This window comes from Micromys minutus (genome assembly GCF_963924665.1).
Source record: "Micromys minutus genome assembly, chromosome: X".
Classification (NCBI taxonomy): Eukaryota; Metazoa; Chordata; class Mammalia; order Rodentia; family Muridae; genus Micromys; species Micromys minutus.
The window spans coordinates 31708632-31733044 of record NC_137970.1 but is presented as its reverse complement, the minus strand read 5'-3'; the positions used below and the strand labels follow the sequence as shown (position 1 = coordinate 31733044).

Below are 24413 nucleotides of genomic sequence, written 5' to 3'. Positions count from 1 at the left end.
TCCTTTTATAAAATTCCAATGTTTGAAATGTCAGAAGGTTCTCTGTAACTTAAAATGCAATTTGTATTGAAATATGTAAAACGGTTTTATCTTAATACATTTGATTCTTATCTGTAAATTAATCAATTTCATAGTGGTTGATGGGGTTACATTACTTGTAATATACTTCAAAAAACTCTGTGTTTCACTGATTTAAATATTTCTATGCATTGGATTTTAGTTATGAAGGACTATGCTGCTTTCTCTAGCATAAACATATACAACTATTAAGGAAGAAAGGCTGTTTCAGGTCATTTTTTATTGCACAGGGACATGCAGAAGGGGCATATTTGGGATTCTTAACTTACATTTTAAACTCCATTACCATTTGGTTTAATTATTTTGTTTGTGGGCTAAAGGAAGAGCAAAACAATGATAGGTATGGAACAGTTTACCAAAGAACTCCATGGCAGTGGTCTTATTTATTTTATGTGTGTGTTTATGTTATTAGCATTATAATTGTATATGTAAGAACACACATAGGACTACATTTTAAGAGTTCTTTGATACATATATACATACTACTATCACAAATGTCTGTATGTACACATATACACATATACATATATGAACACATTCTAAAACATACTGGTTTTTATATGGTTGAAGAGCTATTTTATCAGACACCAACATATGATGTTATTTTCTCGATTTATCATGAAATATTACATCAACCCTTCCTTAAGTCCATGAATATTAATAATCAAGTTTCTAGGACAACTTTTCTCTTGATTTGGTTAAGGGCACAAATAATCTAAAAGACATTAATCTTGGATTTTGAAGCAAATTCAGAAAATCTCAAAATAAATTAAAAGTAGCTTCAAACCACCAACAATAATTAAGTATATCAATTACATGTGCTTATTACTATTTAGGAAGGCTGTCAAATAGTTTAAAGTCAGACATTATTTCTCAACAATTGACTAAGCAGAGTACACACCATGAATAGACATAAAACCAGAACCTGGCCAAAAAAAAATGTCAGGATGACATTTTTCTTCCTTATTTTAAATCTTCAGTATAACACTAGAGAGCCCATTTTTTCCCTTTGTGGAAAATCAATAGATCCCTCAAAAGTATAAGTGCAACTTTTCTTTAACAAAATAATATATTTTAATTATAGAAGGCCTTGACAACCAAGACTTTAGTTTTAGCCATACTAGAAATGATTACTGATCTTAGTGTGGGGGCTAATTGGTTACTATGGTGATGAAAAAGTCATCCTGGGAAGTATACACTACATTACATTGCTCCCCATATAAACAGTCCATTTGAAATCAAATGCAGCTTCTAGATTTAGCATGGCCAAATCTTGAAGTTCTAGACAACTGATACTTTGCTTCAGGAGTTGCTAAAGCAACTTACTAAAAAAGTGAGTTGCAGATACCCACATTGTATTGTCACTAAGATGTCAGATCTAGTCTTGTGTGGTGGCAACTATCTTCAATTTCAGCACTTGAAAGGTCAAGGCAGAAGGACCTCTGGGCATTTGAGGCCTAGGGTATGATACACAATGAGACCCTACCATTTTCATTTTAAAGACATTTCCCTTGGATAAAATTTCTCATTTATGATGGATTCTTTTGATAAGTCTTCTTCACACCCTTAGACGTGTGCCTTATGTGCTCTTTTCAAATTTTTTAAAACTCTTGTCTGACTAGTGAATATTGCACAAGACAGGTGTATGTATCTGTTATTGGCATGAAGTTTCCCATGTCAGCCACTTACTGCTATCTGACAGGCTTTTTAATCAGTGCTATATTAGTTAACAGCTTCTCCTAGTAGGTATGCTCTATGCATACATTATACTGTTAATTTATCATTTCCTCCTTGTGGGTATTCATCTTAGCAGGTTAGTTTATCTCCATAGATAAATGGTAATGTTCTCTAGTGGGAGGACCAGATCTTAAATTTAAATAATTTGAATGGTTTTCTAAATGGTCTCTCTACACCACATATTCTTTTATATTAACACATTTACATTGCTAACAGAGGGGACTTTCTGATACATATGTCTTATTATATTATATATGTCTATTTGTATCTGCTGAAACTTAATGTTCTTTAAGAGATGATGTAAACTTTCAGGTATAGTATGCTAGGTTCTTAATGATTTAGTTCCAACACAATCCTTGTCTTAGTTCTACTTGTCTATACTCCCATGCCAAATATCTCTAGATTTTTTATCTGTGTCTATGTTTGCTGATAATATTTTAAATTACCTTTAATTATGTCCTAGTACTTGTTTGTGTATGTGAGTGTCAGTGCTTGTTGAGGTCAGAGGTTTTGGATCCTCATGGAGCAGGCGGATGTGAACTACAGTATGTGGCTAATGGAAACTGAACATAGGTTCTCTCCAAGATCAGTACACACTGTTAATCACTTAGCCATTTCCTTAGTCCCAATTTTCCTTTTTTCAAACTTTATACAAAATATTCTTCATTTTCTTTCTTTGAGGTGAAATCATGTAGCTTAAATGTGAGGCCCTGTGAAGTTTTACATGGTAGAGCTAATTGAGATTTTTTTTTTACATTCTTTCTTTTTTTTAAATGAACAACTTTATTTAAAAAAAAGATAAATGTACAGAATTTAGGCATTTTTGCATAAAAGTATACAAATATATTCTATCACTGAAATTAAATTGTCATTAAGTGCTCATTTTTAAGACCACCTGGGATACTACACTAATATATTAGAATGTTTTTGCTTTCCTATTAGATGATAAACTTACTTTGTAATTTAAGGTTGATTTTCTAGAATTTACTGAAGTAGAGACTTAGGGGCCTCCAAAATTATTACTTGATTGTATTAAATCACCAAACATTCAATATCAAAGGCCATGAGGTACAAGTTGTACATTACATAACTATCTTAAGGAACTGTTTGGAATATTTTACCTCAATAGAATTTCAACTGAAATAAGAAAATATACATTAAAATCTTATATATGAATTATAGGCCAGAAGTGGAATTTTGGGGAAGAGTCTGAAATCAAAAGAATAAATAAACACGATAAAGAAAAAGAACAAAAAAGAGTCTGAAATCACATGTACCATTTTGGCCACTTCTATGTGAAGAACAATGATTCCGCCTCCTGTGAAATAACAATGTAAGCACTGCTCTAGGGATATTCTCTGAAAGGCCGGTGGTGACAGGTTATAAGTCATTATTAGGAACATCTGCGGGAATCACTATCCCTGACCTCAAGCTATATTACAAGGCAATTGTGCTGAAAACTGCATGGTACTGGTACAGAAATAGGCATATGGATCAATGGAATAGAATAGAAGATCCAGAAATGAGCCCTCATGTATATGGTCACCTGATTTTTGACAAAGGAGCCGTAAACATTCAATGGAAAAAGGACAGCCTATTCAACAAATGGTGCTGGTCCAACTGGCACTCAACATGCAAAAGAATGAAAATAGACCCTTTCTTATCTCCTTGTACAAAGCTCAAGTGTAAGTGGATCAAAGATCTCCACATTAAACCAGATACACTGAAACTATTAGATGAGAAACTAGGGAAAACTTTAGAACACATAGGCACAGGAGAAAATTTTCTGAACAAAACACCAATGGCTCAAGGTCTAAGGTCAAAGATTAACAAATGGGACTTAATGAGATTGCAAAGTTTCTGTAATGCTAAGGACATTGTCAAGAAAACAAAACGGCAGCCAACAGAATGGGAAAAGATTTTTACCAACTCCACATCAGATAGAGGCCTAATATCTATACAAAGAACTCAAAAAGCTAGACACCAGAGAATCAAATAACCCTATTAAAAAATGGGGTACAGAGCTAAACAAAACGTTCTCAGTTGAGGAATATCGAATGGCTGAGAAATATCTGAGGAAGTGTTGGACATCCTTAGCCACCAGGGAAATGCAAATCAAAACAACCCTGAGATTCCACCTCACACCAGTCAGATTGGCCAAGATCCAAAACTCAGATGACAACAGATGCTGGCTCGGTTGCGGAGAAAGAGGAACCCTTCTCCACTGTTGGTGGGGTTGCAAACTAATACAACCACTCTGGAAATCAGTCTGGCGATACCTCAGAAAATTGGACATAATACCTGAAGACCCAGATATTCCACTTCTGGGCATATACCCCAAGGACACCTTAGTACACAACAAAGATATATACACCACAATGTTCATAGCAGCTCTATTTATAATAGCCAGAAGCTCGAAAGAACCCAGATGTCCTTCAGTAGATGAATGGATACAAAAATTGTGGTACATTTACACAATGGAATACTCAGCCACCAGAAACAATGACTTGACCAAATTCTTAAGAAAATGGCTGCATCTAGAGAATATCATTCTGAGTGAGATAACCCAGTCACAAAAGAACAGACATAATATGCAGTCACTGATAATGGGATGCTAACCCCAGAGGCTCGCACTGCCCCAGAAACAACTCACAGACTGTATGAAGTCCAAGAAATAAAGAAAAGGAAACAAAACAAAACAAAAAAAAAAAAATCTCTATACAACAAGAAAACTTTGACTATTTCCATGTTACATTTTGTTTTACATGCACTTTATGCTCATTGTAACTATTAAGTTTTCAATGCATACTATCAAACCTTTAAAAAAATCAAGTACTGACTAAAAATATATTCATACAGTTTTATGTAAAAATTATTTTAAAATCTGAAAAAAAGTACTGACAAAAATGTATTGTATAATTTTATGCAAACCATGCTTAAAATCTGTACATTTATCTTTGTTTTGTAAAATAAAGTTGTTAAAAAAAGAAGAAAATAAACAATCATACAAAGTTACAAAAAAAAGGAATAGATAAAGTGAGAGAAGGAAAAAAAAACTTATCAATACAGCTCATAAATGTACTCTGTAATGGCCCTTCCTTTATTGACAGAGGCTGATTAGAAACAGGAAATATCTTAAGAACATTACTTCCTCAGGGGAGCTGCTGATAGGCAAATGCTTGATAGGGTAGGTTTATTGCTATGTTTGGAACTTGGTTCTTGAACTAGATTTTGAGTGGCTACTTTTCCTTTAATGCTGTATGAAACTGAAAAAAATGGGTATCATTGTAACATAACTACTAGTTATTATAAGAAATTTAAATGCCATACTGTAAACCTATTTCTATCTAATTTTCCCAAAATTATTAGAAATGTAACAAGGACTAGTCAAGTTTCACTTAAATGTTTGAACAATTTACTTATTCATTCATTTCTTTACAGTTTTCATAGTATGACACGCTTTGATAAAAATTGGGTCCAGGTCATTTTAAGTCTAAATTATCAGTTTTTGATCATTAATGAGATCTGAGTTCTTCTAATATCACTGGTTCAATTACACAGTTTTTCGAAAAAGTCAATATTTTAATTAGGCATGATTAAAAATCATAAGAATTAGTATTTTTTTGAATTTCACTTTTTGCAACAGATAAATGTTTAAAGACTGTTCAATGATGTGACTACAGAGATGGCTTAATGGTTAAGAGTGGTTAGAATTGCTGCTCTTCCAAATGGTAGAATTTGCCTTCCAGCACCTGTATCATCAGAAGACTCACATTCTCATGTACTTTAGTTAAAGGGAATATACATTGTTCTCTTCTGTTCTATATGCGCACCTTCACCTATGTACACATATCCCCATATATATATATATATATATATAATGTCTAAAATATGTAATAAAAATAAATCTTTAAGTAAAAAGTGAGAATTACAAAAGTAGGAATTAATATTCTACAATACTAGATTAAGCTTAATGGTCAGTTGCACTTTCATCTAATTGGGTTATACAATCACCTGAATTATGGGCAATGTACAACTATATCAGACAGTCTCAACTGAAGCCAAGCTCTGGTTTTAGAAGTCAAGCAATAAGTTGAATAAAAGTTTGGTCAAGTATATTAACATAACAAGTTTCGAGCTGCAGTGAAACAAGTCAAGACAAAAAACTTGGGAACATTCTATACTTTTTTCACATCATAAAGATTCCAGATTGCTCCTATTTTTTAGCCATAATAATTCTGCCATTACAGGAAAATTTTCATCATTTTAATGCCTCCACATTTTACTGAAATAATCTATCAACTGGTTAAAGTTACCTTATCTGATATCAGTGATCTTAATATGCAAAATGCAGTTCTGAATATCAGCAATGGACTGCCTTACATTTTTCAGAAACTGAAGACAGATTTTGTGTCATCACTAGAATATTCTAGGTAAGGTTTAGACAATGAATCATTTGTATAATTTGTCATACTTCATTATCAGTGTTGGGAGGTCTTTTTATTAAACTGGAAGAATAAGAAAGTCATTTATGAAATAACTGCTAAATATAATGGGAGAAGTGCTAAATTTTACCAGAACTTTAAAGCAGTATTTATTTTATTTGCCTTTTTGATCACATAGCAATTAATCAGAAATCAAATTTTGGAAACCTATATCTTTCTTTACTCAATAATATATACTATTATATACATATAATTACACACACATATATAATATGTATGATATACTTTAGAATAATTTTATTATTTATTATGGGATCTATCAAAACAAATACACAATGTGTTTTATACCATGCTTAGTAAATGCTTAGGGACTCAGGCAAATAATATTTTGAGAGGCTAAATTAAGTTTAAATGTTGATCTTGATATCAGGTTAGCTATGTTAAATATTGAGTTGTAAACAACATAACAATGGCTATGTTATGCAAGGCAGTTTAGAGTACAAGTATGTGTTATCAAATCTGGTACCAGTTTCCATATTGGATTCCAAGTACTGGAGACCCATTAAATATGAGACCAATCCCTTTACTTATGGAGAAGATAAAGCTGTGTACCTTTCACCTAATATGCTCAATGAACTTCCAAAACTATCTTATTCTTCTTTCTTCCATTAGATAGACTCTGAACAATTTGCTGGTCTTTTCCTTTTAAACCTAATTTGCTAATTTCAGTTTCACAAAGAATATAAAATAGTCATAAATCTAAGTTTGTGTAAATACAAGGAAGAACTTTTAAAAAGTTATGTCTTTTTTGACATAGAAACTCTGAAATGATAAAATATTGAAACAGAGGCTCTATAATAATTTTTCTTGAATATAAAATACCTTTCTTTTTGGGTGGGATGGTAGATAAAACTGTCTTAGAATTCTTAAATTTGATGGTGAGAGTTATTGTTTGTAGTTAAATATAGTATAACATACATTTTATGTTTACTTCAACAAAAACAACTAGTTAGATGAACTATTCCTTACTATAAATCATTTTGCAATGGATTCTGTAGTATTATTGGAGAGAAAACTGATAGAAACACATTAAAAAGGATACATACTACTGATTTAAAAGTAGCATTCAAAGTAAGTTAAAGTTCATTTCACTTAATTATTCAGTACCTGTATGGTTTACCATTGGAACTGTATGGTTTATATTTTCTTGCCTACAATGCTGAGGCATGGTCCTAATTAAGTTAACAAAAGCATATCATTATCCTCAGTTTCCTAAGATGCAAAATCTAGAGGATACTTCCCACCGACTATATACAGTGTACAAAGACAATAAAGTTCAAAGTGAGGGATGAGGCTTATTGTCAACTTTGCTGAGCAGTTATATTAAACAATACTGACTCCATGCTGTCCCTGCTCTTTTTAGGGGACAAACATGTAAATGCCTGAGTTTGATATAATTAAAGGACAATGAAAAAATGGCAGACATTCCAAAGGGAAAAAGACGAAAAGTAAATTAAGTGATCCTAAAATTATAAGTTACTTTCTCTCACTAAGAATCACAGGGTGCATGCTTTCAAACATCCATTTCACAAATCATAGAATAGACTCTGTGATGATAAGGTAAAATAACACAAATTTAAGCAAAATCTGAAAAGAAAAGACATATAGATACATGGATGACAACATTTGAAAGGCCTAAATAGATTTAAGGCCTTAAGTAAATATGTTCTGTAGGTGATTTATCCAAAGACAATAGCACAATAACATGTTAGATTTAAAATTACAGGTTAAAAATTTTAAATGGGAAAAGAAAATTCAAAACCTTTAAAATGGGAAAGTTAAAATATTTTTTCTGATAACATGTTAACTCACCTCCAGTCTTGCAAAGTTTGCACTAAGTATAAATAAATTAAAATGAGAACAAGCAACATTGTGCTACTTTTCTAAGAATCAATTTTTCAAAATTGTTGACTGGATATGAGAGAAAATTATTGGCACAAAGTAAGAAAGTTGCTATATATTTTGAATTACTATGTGTTTCTTTTTTACCAGAAATCTACATTTTTGTTGGAATCAGACTTACTAAATGATATTGTACCTGTTATTTGATATATGAACAATACATACTTTCTGAAGGACTGTACACAAGTTTAGAGCTATTTGGATCATATATTTTTACAGTAAAGGAAAATTGCAGGACAGAAATTTAGTTTACATTTCAGTAGGTTAGATCAAGACATTGAAATGTTATAGAATTCCTGATTGGGAATATTAAATAATTTATAAATTATCTGAAATGACTACTTTAGCTACAGTATTGAATTATATTAAAATTTCTGTGAAATAATTCAATATATTTATTTTATTGACATGCCTCTATCTTGTGTTTGTATAAGAAATACATTTACATGAAACTCACATTATATTGCATGGGAAAAACATTCTAGGAGTTCTGAAATATGAAGCTTATATATTAAATGCTAGCTAGTATAACAAAGTGTCACCTTTACAGTAGAACATATATATATTGGCACTTGCCCTTTAGTGGATAACATTTTGCTAGAACCTTCTCCCATTAAAGGGACATTCTCAAAATATAATTAAGTTGTGTGTGTGCTTGAGTAACAGAGACAGAGACAGAGAGATACACATATAGAGGCATACAGAGAGAGTAAGAGACAGAGACAGGGAGTCAGAACAGAGATATACAGAGAGAGACAGACAGAGAGTGAGCAAGAGAGCAAGAGTAAGAGAGACAGAGAAAGGGAGACAGAAAGGGACATAGAGAATTACAGAGAGAGGGATATATATATATATATATATATATATATATATATATATATATATATATATATATATATATATGAAGAGAGAGAGAGAGAGAGAGAGAGAGAGAGAGAGAGAGAGAGAGAGACCAAGAGAAAGCAAGAGCGAGAGCGAGAGATATGCTACCCATTGTTTATAGAGGCTGGAAGAAAATGTGAACCACTAGATGTGGGTTTTCTAGGAACTAAACTTGGGTGCTCTCTTAGCCATTGAGCACTCTTTAGCACCTACAGTTCTTAAACACAAATTTTAGAATCTGGCCTGTTTTTTTTTTTTTTTTTCCAGAATTTTGTGATAAGCTGACAGTATTAGAAAATCTCTATGAAGAAGAGAAACAAATTTTAAGCAATGAGTGATTAGTTAAGCAGATAAGAGAACTTATGATATATGGATTTAGGGTAAACAAGAAAAATCCCGTTGAATTTAAGGGGGGGGGGGTCTGTACAACATGCTAGAAAGTACTCCCATTGAGAAACCAACAATACGTCCTCATTGAATTGAAAAGTGATTTGCTTTTATGAATCGTGAAAATAGAAGCAACATGACTAAATCTGATTTTCTGTTTTGGCAAAAATGTAAATCATAGCTTGTCTTAGCTATGAAAATGATAGGTTGTCACTCTGTGATGTGAGTTTAAATTTTACCTGGCTGCATCTTTTGCTGGTGCAACTCTGTAGCATGCAGAAGTCTTTGCTCCCCATTAAAATTTGGTTTTACTACTTTGAACACCACTGAGATTATTTTCCTGCCAGATGGAGGACGACTGGGTATTTACTACACTACAAGAGTCATTATTAAGACTTCCCCAAACTAATTAAGATGGTACTAGGTGATAAATGACTTTTTAGGAAGACCCAAGGCTGTGAAAAAGCACACAGTTAATTTGAGTTGCCTCTTTCCATAAGCTATGGATTTTGTTGGAAGGACAATAGCCTAGAGGTGTTAAAAGATCTGTTTCTAATTGGTTTATGAAAATGAACTAATCACTTCATATGTCATGTATTTGTGACATTTACATTTGAAATGGAATTATACAGAAGAGGATTGCTTCAACCATATGCAATCACAATTCAACTAATAAAGGAGTCACAGTGCAGAAGAGCTGTAATTCTAGTTACTTGCATCCCAGCACAAATGGTATGCTAAACACTTGTGAATTCTGTAATTAATGTCTAAAATAAATAGATGAACAATGGTTTGGATTCTGTTTCATGTTAATAGTGGTTAATAATTGTTTTTATCACGTAAGGAAAAAGTAAGGACAGTGTGATTTAAAATGTAACCTCTATCAGTATTAGAATTCTAGACAGATGATTTTCCATAAAATCATCAGTGTTCATACTTCCTTACAATTTTATAATTAGACAACATGGGATTGGAATTTTCACATAGATTTCCTATGTTCTTTGCTTATATTTACTCATCTAAGCAGTCAAAGATGGTACCTGCAACTTTACAAAGTGATATATTGAAAGCGATCTGCTATTCTTTGACTTTATTCACGTTATTATGTTTGCAAGTGTCCTTTGTCTACCCACTTTGGACTTTAGCTGTAACTTTACAGATTATTTATATGTGCTCTTACCAAAATATTTACTTGTGTGCAAAATTTACATTAAAAATAAATGGAAAAGCGATGCAACATTTGTCTTTAGTCTCAACTTGTTCCATTCCTCTAACCCTGCCTTTAATACAGGTTTGTATTCAGATTACATCATTTCCTTGCCTGCAAGATACCTGGATGCTCTTAAAGATAAAGCATGCACCTTTGGAACCCTACAATAACTGAACACGTTGAGGGCATCTCCTCTGCATGGTATTGGTAGTCATTATTCAGCCTCTCTGTCTAGATCATTTTAGATAACTCTAGGCACTGGGCTATGTAACTACAGCATAACCTGTACAGCTCCAAAACTGCCAACAGCATGCAAGGAATATTATATTTTAAAATATATGTTTAGCAAGTATTTTTTTCCAGATGTTCTAATTTGAAAAGCATAAACATCACATCCAGACACCCTGATGTAGGTTGCAATTACATGGTTATAGATTAAATATCTTTTTGCTCTGGTTGAAAAGACCTAGATTCTGTTTTAGGTTTCTAAGACTGAGTTAAATCCATGTGTGGATAGAGTGAGAATACGGATAACTAATCTCCAAACAATGAAAAGGAGAGCATCATGATTTTATTAAAGACACCAGTGTACAAAGAAAGTGTCACTGGAAAGACTATCTTATTATAACTGCCAACGAGGAAATCAGCAGGATCAAGGGATAAAGTTTTGAAAACCTCATCTAAAGTCCCTACCATTACAAGGAGTAAAAAAGACACTTTCAGCAAACTTTAAGCCATATGAATCAAGACAGTATTTTAGTGTCATAACAAATAATTTCTAAATTAAGTATAGTTTTATATTATGTTATATTTTAATGATTTATACCCCTTAAAGATTGTAGAGGCTGACATAATTAATAACTTAATTTAAGGACACTATTAAAAGGCCCATACCTCAGTAAGCATTGAAACCGCTAATTAGGATAATAGGAAATTACTTGTCTTTCCCCAAATGTCACTGAAGTAGGTCAGGATAATTAACATGCATGCTGACTTTTCAAAGAAAAATAAGACATGTCTCATCTGTGTACTTTTAGTACCATCTATTTCAGACTAAAATGATTTCAGCCTGAGAAAATTGTCACAGTATGACTCAGTTAAATAACTGAATTTCAAATAAGACAAAAGGTAGTTCAACCATGAGCAAAGAGATTGCAGTCTGTTCTATGGATGGCTAAATTTTACAGCCAGAAGGAAATAAAAAAAAATATTCAGGGTTATGGATTTAGGCACCTCTTGCTCCTTGGAATTCATTGCAAACATGTGTTATTTAATATATAACATTACTTGAGGTGAGCCAAAATAAATGATATAAAAGGAGTTTGGTTAATGATACTTCCTCATGCTTAAGTTATAAAACAGTTTATATTTTCATGTTTTCTTTCTTTAAATTGGATATTTTTATTTACATTTCAATCCGCCCCCCAGAAACCCCTATCCTATCCTCCCTCTTCCTGCTTCTATGAAAGTGCTCTCCCACCCACCCACCCACCCACTCCTGCCTCCCCACTCTGGCATTACCCCACACTGGGGCATCAAACCTTCAGAGGACCAAGAGCCTCCCCTCCCATTGATGTCCCGACAATGCCATCCTCTGCTACATATGCAGCTGGAGCCATGGGTTCCTCCATGTGTACTCTTTGGACAGTGGCTTAGTTCCTGGGAGCACTAGGGGGTCTAGTTGGTTGATACTGTTGTTGTTCTAACCATCAGACTGAGCATAGGGTCCCTAGTGGAGGAGTTAGAGAAAGGACTGAAGAAGCTGAAGGGATTTTCATGTTTTCTATTACCTATTTTGGTCATCTGTTAAACACGTCCTTTTTTAAATGTTTAGGCAAAAAAAAAAAAAAAAAAAATTCTGTGCCAGAGATATAACACTCAATTCCCCTGCATGCGATTAGTACTCATTTTCTTTAGTAGATTAAGCTGAGTGCTGGCCTGAAGCAGGATAGCACTACACTGCTGAGAGACTTTGAGGTTTGCAAGTTTGCTTTGCTTTTCAATCTGTGTGGCTACATAAATGAGTGCTCTGTGTTACAGGATGTACATTTGAGTGTGATGCTGACATCATGGCCCACGGCTTTTGTTCTTTGTACAATTTTGTTTCTGGCATAATGCCCAGCAGTTTGGCTTGAATAATCAGCCTTCATGGTTAAAACCAATCCACACAAGGGATGATTATGACATCCTCAAAGTAGATTCTAAATAGACTGAGACACCAAACAAAGAAACATACACAGGCTGGAATGAGACCCCCGGCACATATGTAGCAGACATGTAGCTTAGTCTCCATGGCTGCATTGTCAGGCCTCAGTGAGGGAGGATACATCTAACCTGGAATACCTGATGCACCAGGGGTGGGGTTATTCCCGGGGCGGGGCAACTCTCTCAGAGGAGAATGAGATGGGGGAAGAGTCTGTGTGGGGGAATTAGAAGGGGTAGTGTTTGATATAAATAAATGGTCAAATTATCTGTCTTCTAAAAGAACTGATTTTTAAAGTGAATCTTTCCCAAATGAAGCATTTATCATGATACATAATTCTAAAAATTTAGAATGCAAAAAAAAAAAAAAAAAAAAAAAAAAAGGAATCAGTCACCGTCAGGAAGGTGAACTGAATATATTGAACTGAATAAGAAAAGTCTAGGCAAAATGGAATGAGGTGATCAATACAGAACAGTTTGTAGTGCATGAAAACAATTAAATGAGGAGATTTATGGAGTACTCTGAAATAGATGGGTCCTCAAAAATACTACATGACCATTTTTAGTGAGGCAAATCATAATGAAATTGCATGGACTGCCCCACTGTACTGAACTATGATGACAAAATGTGTAATACTAAATTTATTGACAAACTCATTAGAAATGTTCTGCCTTGCCATGTTGATTCTGTAAAGAGCTCTCTGAAAACAATGGACAGTATCAAATAATTATGCATTTAATGCATCTGTAACCCACACTTAAAAATATCATGGGTATATCAGAAGATAAGTCCTATACACAAAACAATAAAAGGAGGACCCTTGAAGAAAAAATAAAAAAACATCTAAATAGGGATGCTCTCTGAGCTTTGGAAACCTGAAGACAGTGCAGCTCTGGTATCATGTTCTAGCTATGATTGCTCCTTCCTACGGATTCCCAACATGATGACTAGGGCAAACTCTTAATAAATCATTTTTAAAAAGAAGAACTGGTGACTTTGCCCTTAAAATTGGTAGAAAGTTTTATGAACACAATTTTCTATTTCGGAATTTAATACCCTATAATTGGCAGAGATGAAGTATTTTCCTTCCCCAGGGTTTAAAGAATAATAAACAACCCCTATATTTATGTATACCTGTTGTAAAACACCTCAATGAGAACGAAAATCAATTTTCTAACCAATATTTAAAATTCAGAAGTTTGTTAATTCTCCTAATTATTAGAATATTAAGCCTGTATTAGGCTTGCCAGAATGCCTAGTAAAGCATAGGATGAGCCCTAAATACCCTTTTTCATAAGAATCCTCTATAATCACCGATAGATATAAATGTTGGGAGGGTTTGCAGGTGATGGGTGCTAATTATCTTTTCAGCATTTATAGGCATATATTTTGTACTGTTCTCATGGACACTGTGGCTAAAATATACTTTATATTGAGAATGTCTAAGCATGTAGATTTGATTACAAATGATTCTTATATTTTGTGGTAGAAGATATAGAATTTCTTTTCTTTTCTTTTTTTTTTTTTAGATATATTTCTACCAAGTCCTGAATAAAAGGCTCTTTTGCTAAAGGAACCAAGCGTCACACTGACAGAGTCCTGACCTTTTTAGTAACTTAGAAGATATGGATTGTTTTTTTTTTCCACTAGTAGTAATGCATAACTTATGCTAATGTATACTATAAGCAAAGTCTCATATGCTTGACTGACAGGGTGAATCTCACATTTTATTTGTATCTTCAAAAATAGGTGGTCAATCCTTTAAAGGAACCGAATAAATAACTTGTTCAATCATCATTGTTTCCAGTCATCTATACTTGTTTGCTTAATTCATATAATGCTATTCACCTCACCTACAATCTTTTCATTTTACGGTTAGGACTTATAGCCAGATGCTTAATAATTTAAATAACTGAATTAAGGCCTTTACCTTAAATAACTAAGGGTTCTGAACCAGTGTTTCACTGTAGTTTTAAACAGAAGCTTCATATTAGCACGTTGCATAATAAACTTGACAGCTAATAAATATATTCAGCTTTTACTTTGAGACAGGGTCTCACATAGCCTGTATTAACTCTGAGCTTGCTATGTACCTGATGATGATCTCAAATTCCTGATCCTCCTGTCTCTAAATTCCAAGTGTGTGTGTGTGTGTGTGTGTGTGTGTGTGTGTGTGTATGCACCACTATGTCTGTTAAAAACATATTTTTAAGGTAAAAGCCCCCACAATTACTAGAAAAGTTATTGAATTATCTCCTTTTTCTTTTGAGTTAATACCCATAAATAGAGTTTTATAATAAACGTACATACCAACAAAATAATTGAATGCATTCAGCAAATTGGTGTCTAGAAAAATCTGAGCAATTTGGAATGACATATGCTGTATGAAACTTTTTCTTGGGGGAAAGTGCTTTTTGAACCTTTCCCCTGACTATGAGAGGAAAGACATAAATGTGTGTGTAAATGTTGGTGTGCATGTATGATCCAGTTATTCAAGCAGGGTTTTGTTGACACTCTACTCAAAACATTTATAGTTTCTTGACCCAAACTCAGGGGCTAATCACTATGGACTGGCAAGATCAATGCATGAAAGTAAGAAGAAAGTAGAGAAGGAAAAAAAGTAAATAAAACTATTAACCTCAAAATGCGAATGGGGAGTTGGGAGAAAAAATATTTGTTTTAGTGGTGTTTGTCCTGGTTCATAAATTAGGGAGACTTAACTTCCTATCCAGCAAGATCATTATTTATTTTTTTAAAGGGAAAAAAAAAACCTTCAAATAAGAAGTTGAAAGGCTATTACTGTTTACACAGGCTAAGAATTTCCACAAACATACTTACTTTTCTCTCCTGTGTTTTCTCCTGCTGCCTCCTCTTCCTCCTCCTCCTCCTCCTCTTCCTCCACCTCTGGTGGCTGTATGTCATCTTGTGGGTCACAGGCACTGACTGGTGCGTTCAGACAGCAATGGTTGAACCCGCTATCTCGGGGTAGAGTAAAGCTTCGAGGCTTGCCCCCATTGCCATTTAACACTTGCATCCTCTCGCTCTCAGCTAAAGGGTATGGGCCATAGTGATCCTGGAGGTGGCACTTCTGAGTTGGAAGAGTGGACTGCCGCCTGTGCTCAGGGGAGATGGCTGCCGAGTCAGAGAAGACAGAATCTTCCAGAGGCAGAGTCTGAAGGTAGTGTAAGCCTGAACTTGTCAGTGGTGTCTCGATTAAATCCTGCCAGGAGCGACGCTGACTGGCTGTCTTGCGAATGGGGGACACAACACTGCTTCCAGTAACTTCCTGGCGGAACTCCTCATGTGAAGACTGAGACTGAGAGGTCTCTGTGGAGGAAAGCCGGCTGTGTTTTGCTTCCACATAAGGACTGGCACAGCTCATCTGTGGAAAGAAGCCCGGCATCAGCTTCCTCGGAAATAACAAACCGCTCAGATTGTCAAAGAATTTTTTTTTTTTTTTTTTTTGCTTTTTATCAGAAAGTTTTTACTTGAATAGAAATCATACACAGTCAAGTAACAACTGCATAATTTCGCAGACATCTTGAAGTCTAGGACCCTGCTCACACTTTAAGAGTTATGATTTTGAATGCCTTGAAATATAGATAATACAGTTTTCCACGAAACCTCCAATACACTAGTACAAACCTGATAATAACAAAGGTATGAGAAACCATAAATTTATGTTTATGTAAGAAACATTCGGCAAGTAAACAATTTTAAAATGTTTATATCTTTTGAAATTCTAAAACAGTCCCCATGGATTCCTCTTTCTGGGTTTTAGGCAGCTTAGGTGGTGAGAGAAAAATTGTCTATAAATAGAGGAACTTTTTTGCTCCTTCATAGGTAAGTGTCTGTCCCTGTGGGTCCCACAGAGAAGCCGTCTTGTGGTCTTGTCAATTCTATAGTAATTTCTGGAGAGCTAAAAATTGGGGTGTGGGGAGATCCTCTTGGAGATGGGGGAGTAGAAAATGGATGAGGAACTGTCTGAGGGCAGAATGGGAGGGGGTATAATGACTGGACTGTAAAAAAAAGATTAAAGGCAATAAAAAATATGGGTAGGATGAAATTATGGTTTGCTGGGGATTAGCCTATTCACTATTTAGAGTACTTAAAAAAGAATATATTTTGTGCATGGATTTAAATTTGGGAAATATATTATAGCATAGAAGACAAACAATAGCATCAATAAAATGCTATAAAATTATAATACAGCACTCTACCTGGCACAAGCCTTACTCCAGCTCTAGAGGCCAGCAGGCTACCCCAAGTGCCTTTCAGTTAGAAGAAATCTGGTTGAGATCAAAATGTCACTCCATTTGGAAAAGGAAGAGAAGGTATTTAAAAGCATCCATGGGCAGACTGTTACCTTTGAACTACAACTTACTAGTATGAATAGTTCCTTTCTGCAATGCTACGTTATGCAGGGAAAAAGACATTAAGCAGAAATATACTAGAACACTGGGGACACAGATGCAATACTGGGAACCAAAATATTTAAGTGGGACTGAAGGCAGGAGGGAGAGTAGGGTTAAGCAAAACTAAGGATAGATTCAAAAAACACAAGAAAACCTATTTCTTGGTAAGGTAACTAAAAATAATTAAAAGATTAAAGCTGTGGGTTTTCTTTTATCTTTTAAAAATATTCCAAAGGAATTATTCAGATCCTGGTATTTTTAAAGAAAGAAAATACTAATTATTTGAAATAATACAAAGAGACTGAATTAAGTTGACCTTTGTCGCATAAACTAGCTTTATTTTCATTTGTGGCAGACTAAGTCCCATGATACAGAGAGCTGATTACTTTGGTAAAATTACAATTAAATTCAATGGATACACTGACCTACTCTCAGTAATTTTCATGGGAAACAGACACAAACTGGCATAGTCTTTTAAAAAGTTGGATAATTATTTAGCTTAGTAAAAGATTGAGCTACACTTTCTACATGGGGTGATTTGCAGATTGAAACATTCTGCAGGGATCATGGAGCACCATAAATATACACATTAAAACAGTTATATAAAGTACTTCAGCCAACACTCCTTTTTTTCTAATTCGACACAAGATAAAGTCATCTGGGAAGAAAGAATACCATTTGAGAAAATAATCCCACCTCATCGTCCTGTAGGCTGGTTTGTGTGGGATTTTCTTGATTAATGATTGATGTGGGAGGGCCCAGGACATTGTGGGTGGTGCTACCCTTGGGCTTATGATGAGAAAGCCAGTAAGCAGAGTCTCACCATGGCCTCTCTTTCAGTTCCTGCCTTGGCTTCCCTCAATGATGGATTATGATCAATACTTGTAAAACAAGCCCTTTCTTCCCCAAAGTGCTTTCAGTGTTGATGTTTTCTTATAGAAACAGAAAGCACTAAGACGGCACAGGGCATCTATTACCGAGCTACACTTCCAGCTCTATAGCACTAACATGTATCAGTTGTTTCTAAAGGACATATAATTAACTTTACTAGTATGGAATAGATATAATCAATTCATAAATTCGATCTAAGGAAACTTTTCTGTTGTTTTTTTTTAATTCCTTTTAATCTGGCGAATTCATTCTGCCAAAAATCTATGGCGATTGTTACTTGACTAAATATTCCTTGTCAACATAAACATATTTTCCCACTGATTTCAGATGACACATTTTCTTTACCCCAAGAAGTCTTGTTTGACATACAATTTAATATAGTTTTTCAGTTCAAAGCATCCAGCTATGTCCTTAGCACATTGATATTAACTTACAGAGGGAGGCCGTGGGTATGTGTCATAGGGGGGTGGAGGACTGTCTTGTTTGGGTGTTGATGGAGTATCTGCTTCTTCTTTGTCACTCTCACTCCAGTAATCTGAAAATTTACACACACGGACACCTCAACGTTATATAAGCACTTATAGCTGTATTTCTCAAGAAAAGATAAAATCACTTAACCCCTAAGATGTCAATGTCGTTACTACAGCATGTCCATTGTCATTGCCACACCCAAGAGTCATCAGTTTCATTTTGGAGAATAAAAACAAAATAATCTCATTAAAATTAATAACAAATAGGAAGCCTTAATATAGTACTCTATAAACCAAATCCTGTTTAGGATACATTTGATTTTAGATCAAATTACTCAGAATCTTTAATAAATACCACATGATGTTTCTTAAAGTATGTCATATTACTGTGATGACTACTCAGAGAGAAAAGCAATATACCATATGCTGCTGTATATCTCTAATATAAATGCTTCCAAAATTAATGTTCTAAATCCCTTGTTTCTGGCTTCAATTCACTGGTTATCTTACAAGTGCTGCTTTCTAGAGTCAGCTGACATGAATCTTTCAATGCCACACTCCACCTCTCCTTGGAAAGTCATGGAAAACTCAAACACAAAATGCACACCAGCTAAAGTGAACTAGCTACAAGTACCACATTTCCAAAATTACCTAAAAGGTAGGAAATATAAGCCACTAGACAAAGTTACTTGGCAGACCCAAGGCAAGAGGAAAGATGAAGAACTCTGAAAGCTGTATTAATACTGTTAGTCAAATCCAACAAAAGACCAACAATCAGAATCAGTTTTACTATATCAGCTATTCTTCATGCGAGTTTCAAGAAAAAAGCTGGCATGATTACAATAGCAATTTTAGGTGAGAGAACAGGTATTAAAAACAGAGGAAATTTGTTGTCTGAAAGTATAGATTCTAAAACAACCAGCACAAGGCTCAAGTAGTATTCAGATTCAAGTGAAAAACAGCACTACATATTTTTGCAAGAACCCTTCTCTTCCCAGAAATTCTCAACTGTATGTTTTTCTTATAGCACTATCTAAAAGTACAGCTAACTCCCCCCCCCCAGAAGTTCTGGGTAGGAAATAATAGAGCTGGATTTGAACTAAGATATTACCTTGATCCAAAGCTCTGAGGACTAAATTTCTGCTTGATACATCAAGAGCGTTTAATGTTAATATAGTGAGGCTATGTAATTTCCATTACCTACTCCCGATTTTTAACTCTGGTTGCTGTGAATAGAAAGTCTCTATCAGACAAACATGTGGAAAAAGAAATTATGGAAAAGGTACCCTTCACAATCGTCACAAAAACTATGAAATACCTTGGTGTGACTCTAACTAAGCAAGTGAAGGACCTGTACGACAAGAACTTCAAACCTCTAAAGAAGGAAATTGAGGAGGATCTCAGAAAATGGAAAGTTCTCCCATGCTCATGGATTGGAAAGATCAACATTTTAAAAATGGCCATCCTACCAAAAGCAATCTACAGATTCAATGCAATCCCCATCAAAATTCCAACCCAGTTCTTCATGGAATTGGAAAGTTCAATGTGCAATTTCATATGGAATAACAAAAGACCTAGAATAGTGAAATCCATCCTCAACAACAAGAAAACATCTGCAGGAATCACTATCTCTGACCTCAAGCTATATTACAAGGCAATTGTGCTGAAAACTGCATGGTACTGGTACAGAAATAGGCATGTGGATCAATGCAATAGAAGATCCAGAAATGAGCCCTCATGTATATGGTCACTTGATTTTTGACAAAGGAGCTGTAAACATTCAATGGAAAAAGAAAAGCCTATTCAACAAGTGGTGCTGGTCCAACTGGCACTCAGCATGCAAAAGAATGAAAATAGACCCTTTCTTATCTCCTGTACAAAGCTCAAGTGTAAGTGGATCAAAGATCTCCACATTAAACCAGATACACTGAAACTATTAGATGAGAAACTAGGGAAAACCTTAGAACACATAGCACAGGAGAAAATTTTCTCAACAAAACACCAATGGCTCAAGCTCTAAGGTCAAAGATTAACAAATGGGACTTAATGAGATTGCAAAGTTTCTGTAAGGCTAAGAACATTGTAAAGAAAACAAAACGGCAGCCAACAAAATGGGAAAAGATCTTTACCAACTCCACATCAGATAGAGGCCTAATATCCAAGGTATACAAAGAACTCAAAAAGCTAGACACCAGAGAATCAAATAACCCTATTAAAAATTGTGTACAGAGCTAAACAAAACGTTCTCAGTTGAGGAATATCGAATGGCTGAGAAATATCTGAGGAAGTGCTGGACATCCTTAGCCATCAGGGAAATGCAAATCATTTCCCTGATGAGATTCCACCTCACACCAGTCAGATTGGCCAAGATCCAAAACTCAGATGACAACAGATGCTGGTGAGGTTGCAGAGAAAGAGGAACACTTCTCCACTGTTGGTGGGGTTGCAAACTAATACAACCACTCTGGAAATCAGTCTGGCGATACCTTAGAAAATTGGACATAATACTACCTGAAGACCCAGCTATTCCATTTCTGGGCATATACCCCAGAGACACCTTAGTACACAACAAAGATATATGCACCACAATGTTCATTGCAGCTCTATTCATAATAGCCAGAAGCTCGAAAGAACCCAGATGTCCTTCAGAAGATGAATGGATATAAAAATTGTGGTACATTTACACAATGGAATACTACTCAGCCACCAGAAACAATGACTTAACCAAATTCTTAAGAAAATGGCTCCATCTAGAGAATATCATCCTGAGTGAGATAACCTAGTCACAAAAGAACAGACATAATATGCAGTCACTGATAGTGGGATGTTAACCCCAGAGGCTCGGAGTGCCCTGGAAACAACTCACAGACTGTATGAAATCCAAGAAATAAAGAAAACAAAACAAAACAAAAATATAGTCATGCTCAATCCTTACCCACCAAGAACACATTGACAAATTCCGGGTTGTACCCTGTATTACATGTACTGTCTGCTCATTGTAAAAAAAAAATCTTTACACACCAAGAAAACTCTGACTATTTCCAGGTTGCATCTTGTTTTACATGTACTTTATGCTCATTGTTACTGGTGGGATCTTTATCACACTATCAAACCTTTAAAAAAAAGTACTGACAAAAATGTATTGTATAATTTTATGCAAAAAATGCTTAAAATCTATACATTTATCTTTGTTTTGTAAATAAAGTTGTTAGAAAAAAAGAAAGTATCAATGGATATTGAGCATAAAATAAACTGTTCATTCTATTCAGGCCTTAAAACACAGGAACCCTGACAATCCCCCTGAGAAAAAAACCAAAATGTGTAATTAATCTTAATTAGATACCTATTCCCCCTTACTTAAAAAAAAAGAAGTGTGGAACTAGTCATGGGAGCACACAATTGTAACTCCAGTACTCAGGAGGCTGACCCAGGATTTAAAAGTTTGAGATTCTTAAACCTTATCCAAAAAGCCCAGTGGAAAGTAACAATGGAGATACTGGACAATGACCACTACTATAACTAAGGCCTCCCTAGAATAGTGACATAGATGTTCAGAAACAGAGACAGTAAATGATTTTGGACAAAGCATGACTGATATTCTTTACAACTTTACCATGCATCTACGCTCTTACAGGCATCATTTAACTTCTGGGTCTATTCTATAATCTGTAAAAGGGAACTGACTTTCAGAGTTGTGAACATGGGAGAACTAAATAAAGTAACATATATTGAAGCACTTTGAACCCTGAATACATTCAAGAAGTATTAGGAGCATTTATTTTCTTGGATATATTTTAGATTTTGTGCCAGGACGGTCAGACATAGATCACAAAGGCAGTAAATGCCTGAAGTTAATTTTCCCAGACATTCTTTTATTTTTCCTTTGTAGCATTTTTAAACCATGAAAAATTAAATTTAGAGTCCCAGTGTCTATACAGTTTTGTGAGAGACTGGGAAGTCAATGCTAGCATTCACCTTTCCACATCCGACACAAAGTAGTGGGCTTGCTAAGATCTTTCTACCCTTATCCATTCCATTGTTTCCACTAATGCTATTTGAGTTTATCCTCAATGTTTGCACTGATACCTTGGGGTCTTTGTGCAATAATACTTCAAGTGGCCCTCATGAGCACACTGGAAAAAGATGATTAGCATTTTATCCAGAGCCCCGCAGCCATTAACATATATAAGAGATCTGAAGTGTTTTTCTTCCTCAGATAAATTTGGAAAAATGCTAATCTCAATTTGATGTAATTCTTGGCTCATTAAAAAGTAATAGTAATATAAACATTTTCTGGCTTGTTTAAGAAAAGGTGGAAATAGTATTCTACAAATTAACTTCTTGTGCTAAGCTATGAGAAAGGGAAAAAAGCAATGGTAGAAAAAAAGGCAACACTGAGAACTTTCTTGGGCTCTTTAGGAACAGTTGAAATATTATACATACCATTCCTTAGTGGATGAAACTAATCTTATATATTTCTAAGAGCAAATAGATTTTTAGCTCTCAAAATTATAAAAGCATATATTTAATGTGTCTGGTAGTGATACCAAATTTTATGTTATTATGAATAAACATGGCCATCAAGAAAAGAGGGAAACTCCCTTTTTACTGTTATATGTTGATGCAAAGGACATATTTTTAAAAGTTGTTCTTATTTAGAGCTGTTAAAGAGATACAATACATGTCATTGACTTTTACATGGTTAAAGCTTCATAATGACCTTAAGAAATTATTTTTATGTTAAAACATTAAAATTTCTTTTTTTCTAGATTTATGAGGCATACATCATATTATCATCATCTATATCCATCTTGCTATACAATAGTACACAAGAACTTTTACTTACTACTCTTATCTAACCATAACTCAGTACTTCTTCACTACTTTGTTTAGTACCTACTTAATTATTCACAGACTTTAGTTACTGCTACTCTATGTATAACTTCAGAGAGCTGTACTTTGTTTGAAACTTAACTTCAGTACTAAGAATTATACTCCTGAGATGTCAAATAGCTATACAAGATTGGAGTTGACATGTATACTTCTCTTTCCCTAGTATAAGACCAAAGGACTTAACCACATATTAAGTAGGAAGTATATTATACTTTTGTTACATTTTCTATGCATATATTATTCACATTTCTAGCTCTTATATCTTTAGGCAGCCAGGCAAAACAGCTCTAAAGAGCTACTTTACACGTTTTCAAGAAATCTGAAAGGGAAGGCTGATATATTTTTTGTAATCTTACCACAAAAATTAAGGTATAGAAATTCCACCAGGCATAAAGGTGAGGAAGTTAAGCCACTAAGACACATTTACTACTTCATAGTCTTAGATGAGGTTTGCCTGTGCATGGTGCTTTGATGAAGATTGCTTCTACATTATTTGTAGAATTGTGCAACCTGCTTCCATTCTGTGGATTATAGTTACTGCCTTCTGTCCACATAATTTCCATTGTAAAGTTCAGAGAGGAGAGACAACAGTCTTTTAACATTGTCTTCCCAGAGGATTCTGCTTATCCTAATTTCCTGGCATCTGTTCTATGTTACTATGTTTCATGTTCTTCATTGCACTAAAACTCCCTTTTTGAGCAGAACCCAGTATAATTACAGAATAGGTGCTTATATTTTCACACAAGGGTGCCATACAGGATTTTTTTGCAAAAATAATTTAATAAAATATTGTATCTTTCTGTTCACTATCAATATTATATCAAAATTCACCGACAATTT

General features: G+C 34.4%; 1 protein-coding gene across 4 annotated transcripts in view; it reads right to left on the bottom strand.

Annotated features, from left to right (window-relative positions):
- The window catches only part of CNKSR2 (connector enhancer of kinase suppressor of Ras 2), a gene marked incomplete at its 5' end in the record, with an annotated part of 252528 nt that overhangs the window by 18606 nt on the left and 209509 nt on the right, over positions 1–24413 (bottom strand). For all 4 annotated transcript variants that reach the window (XM_080910443.1, XM_080910444.1, XM_080910445.1 and 1 more), the window contains 2 exons: positions 15743–16286; positions 18645–18745. In XM_080910443.1, coding sequence (XP_080766569.1) covers positions 15743–16286; positions 18645–18745 — 645 coding nt within the window. The remainder of the gene's footprint in view (positions 1–15742; positions 16287–18644; positions 18746–24413) is intronic.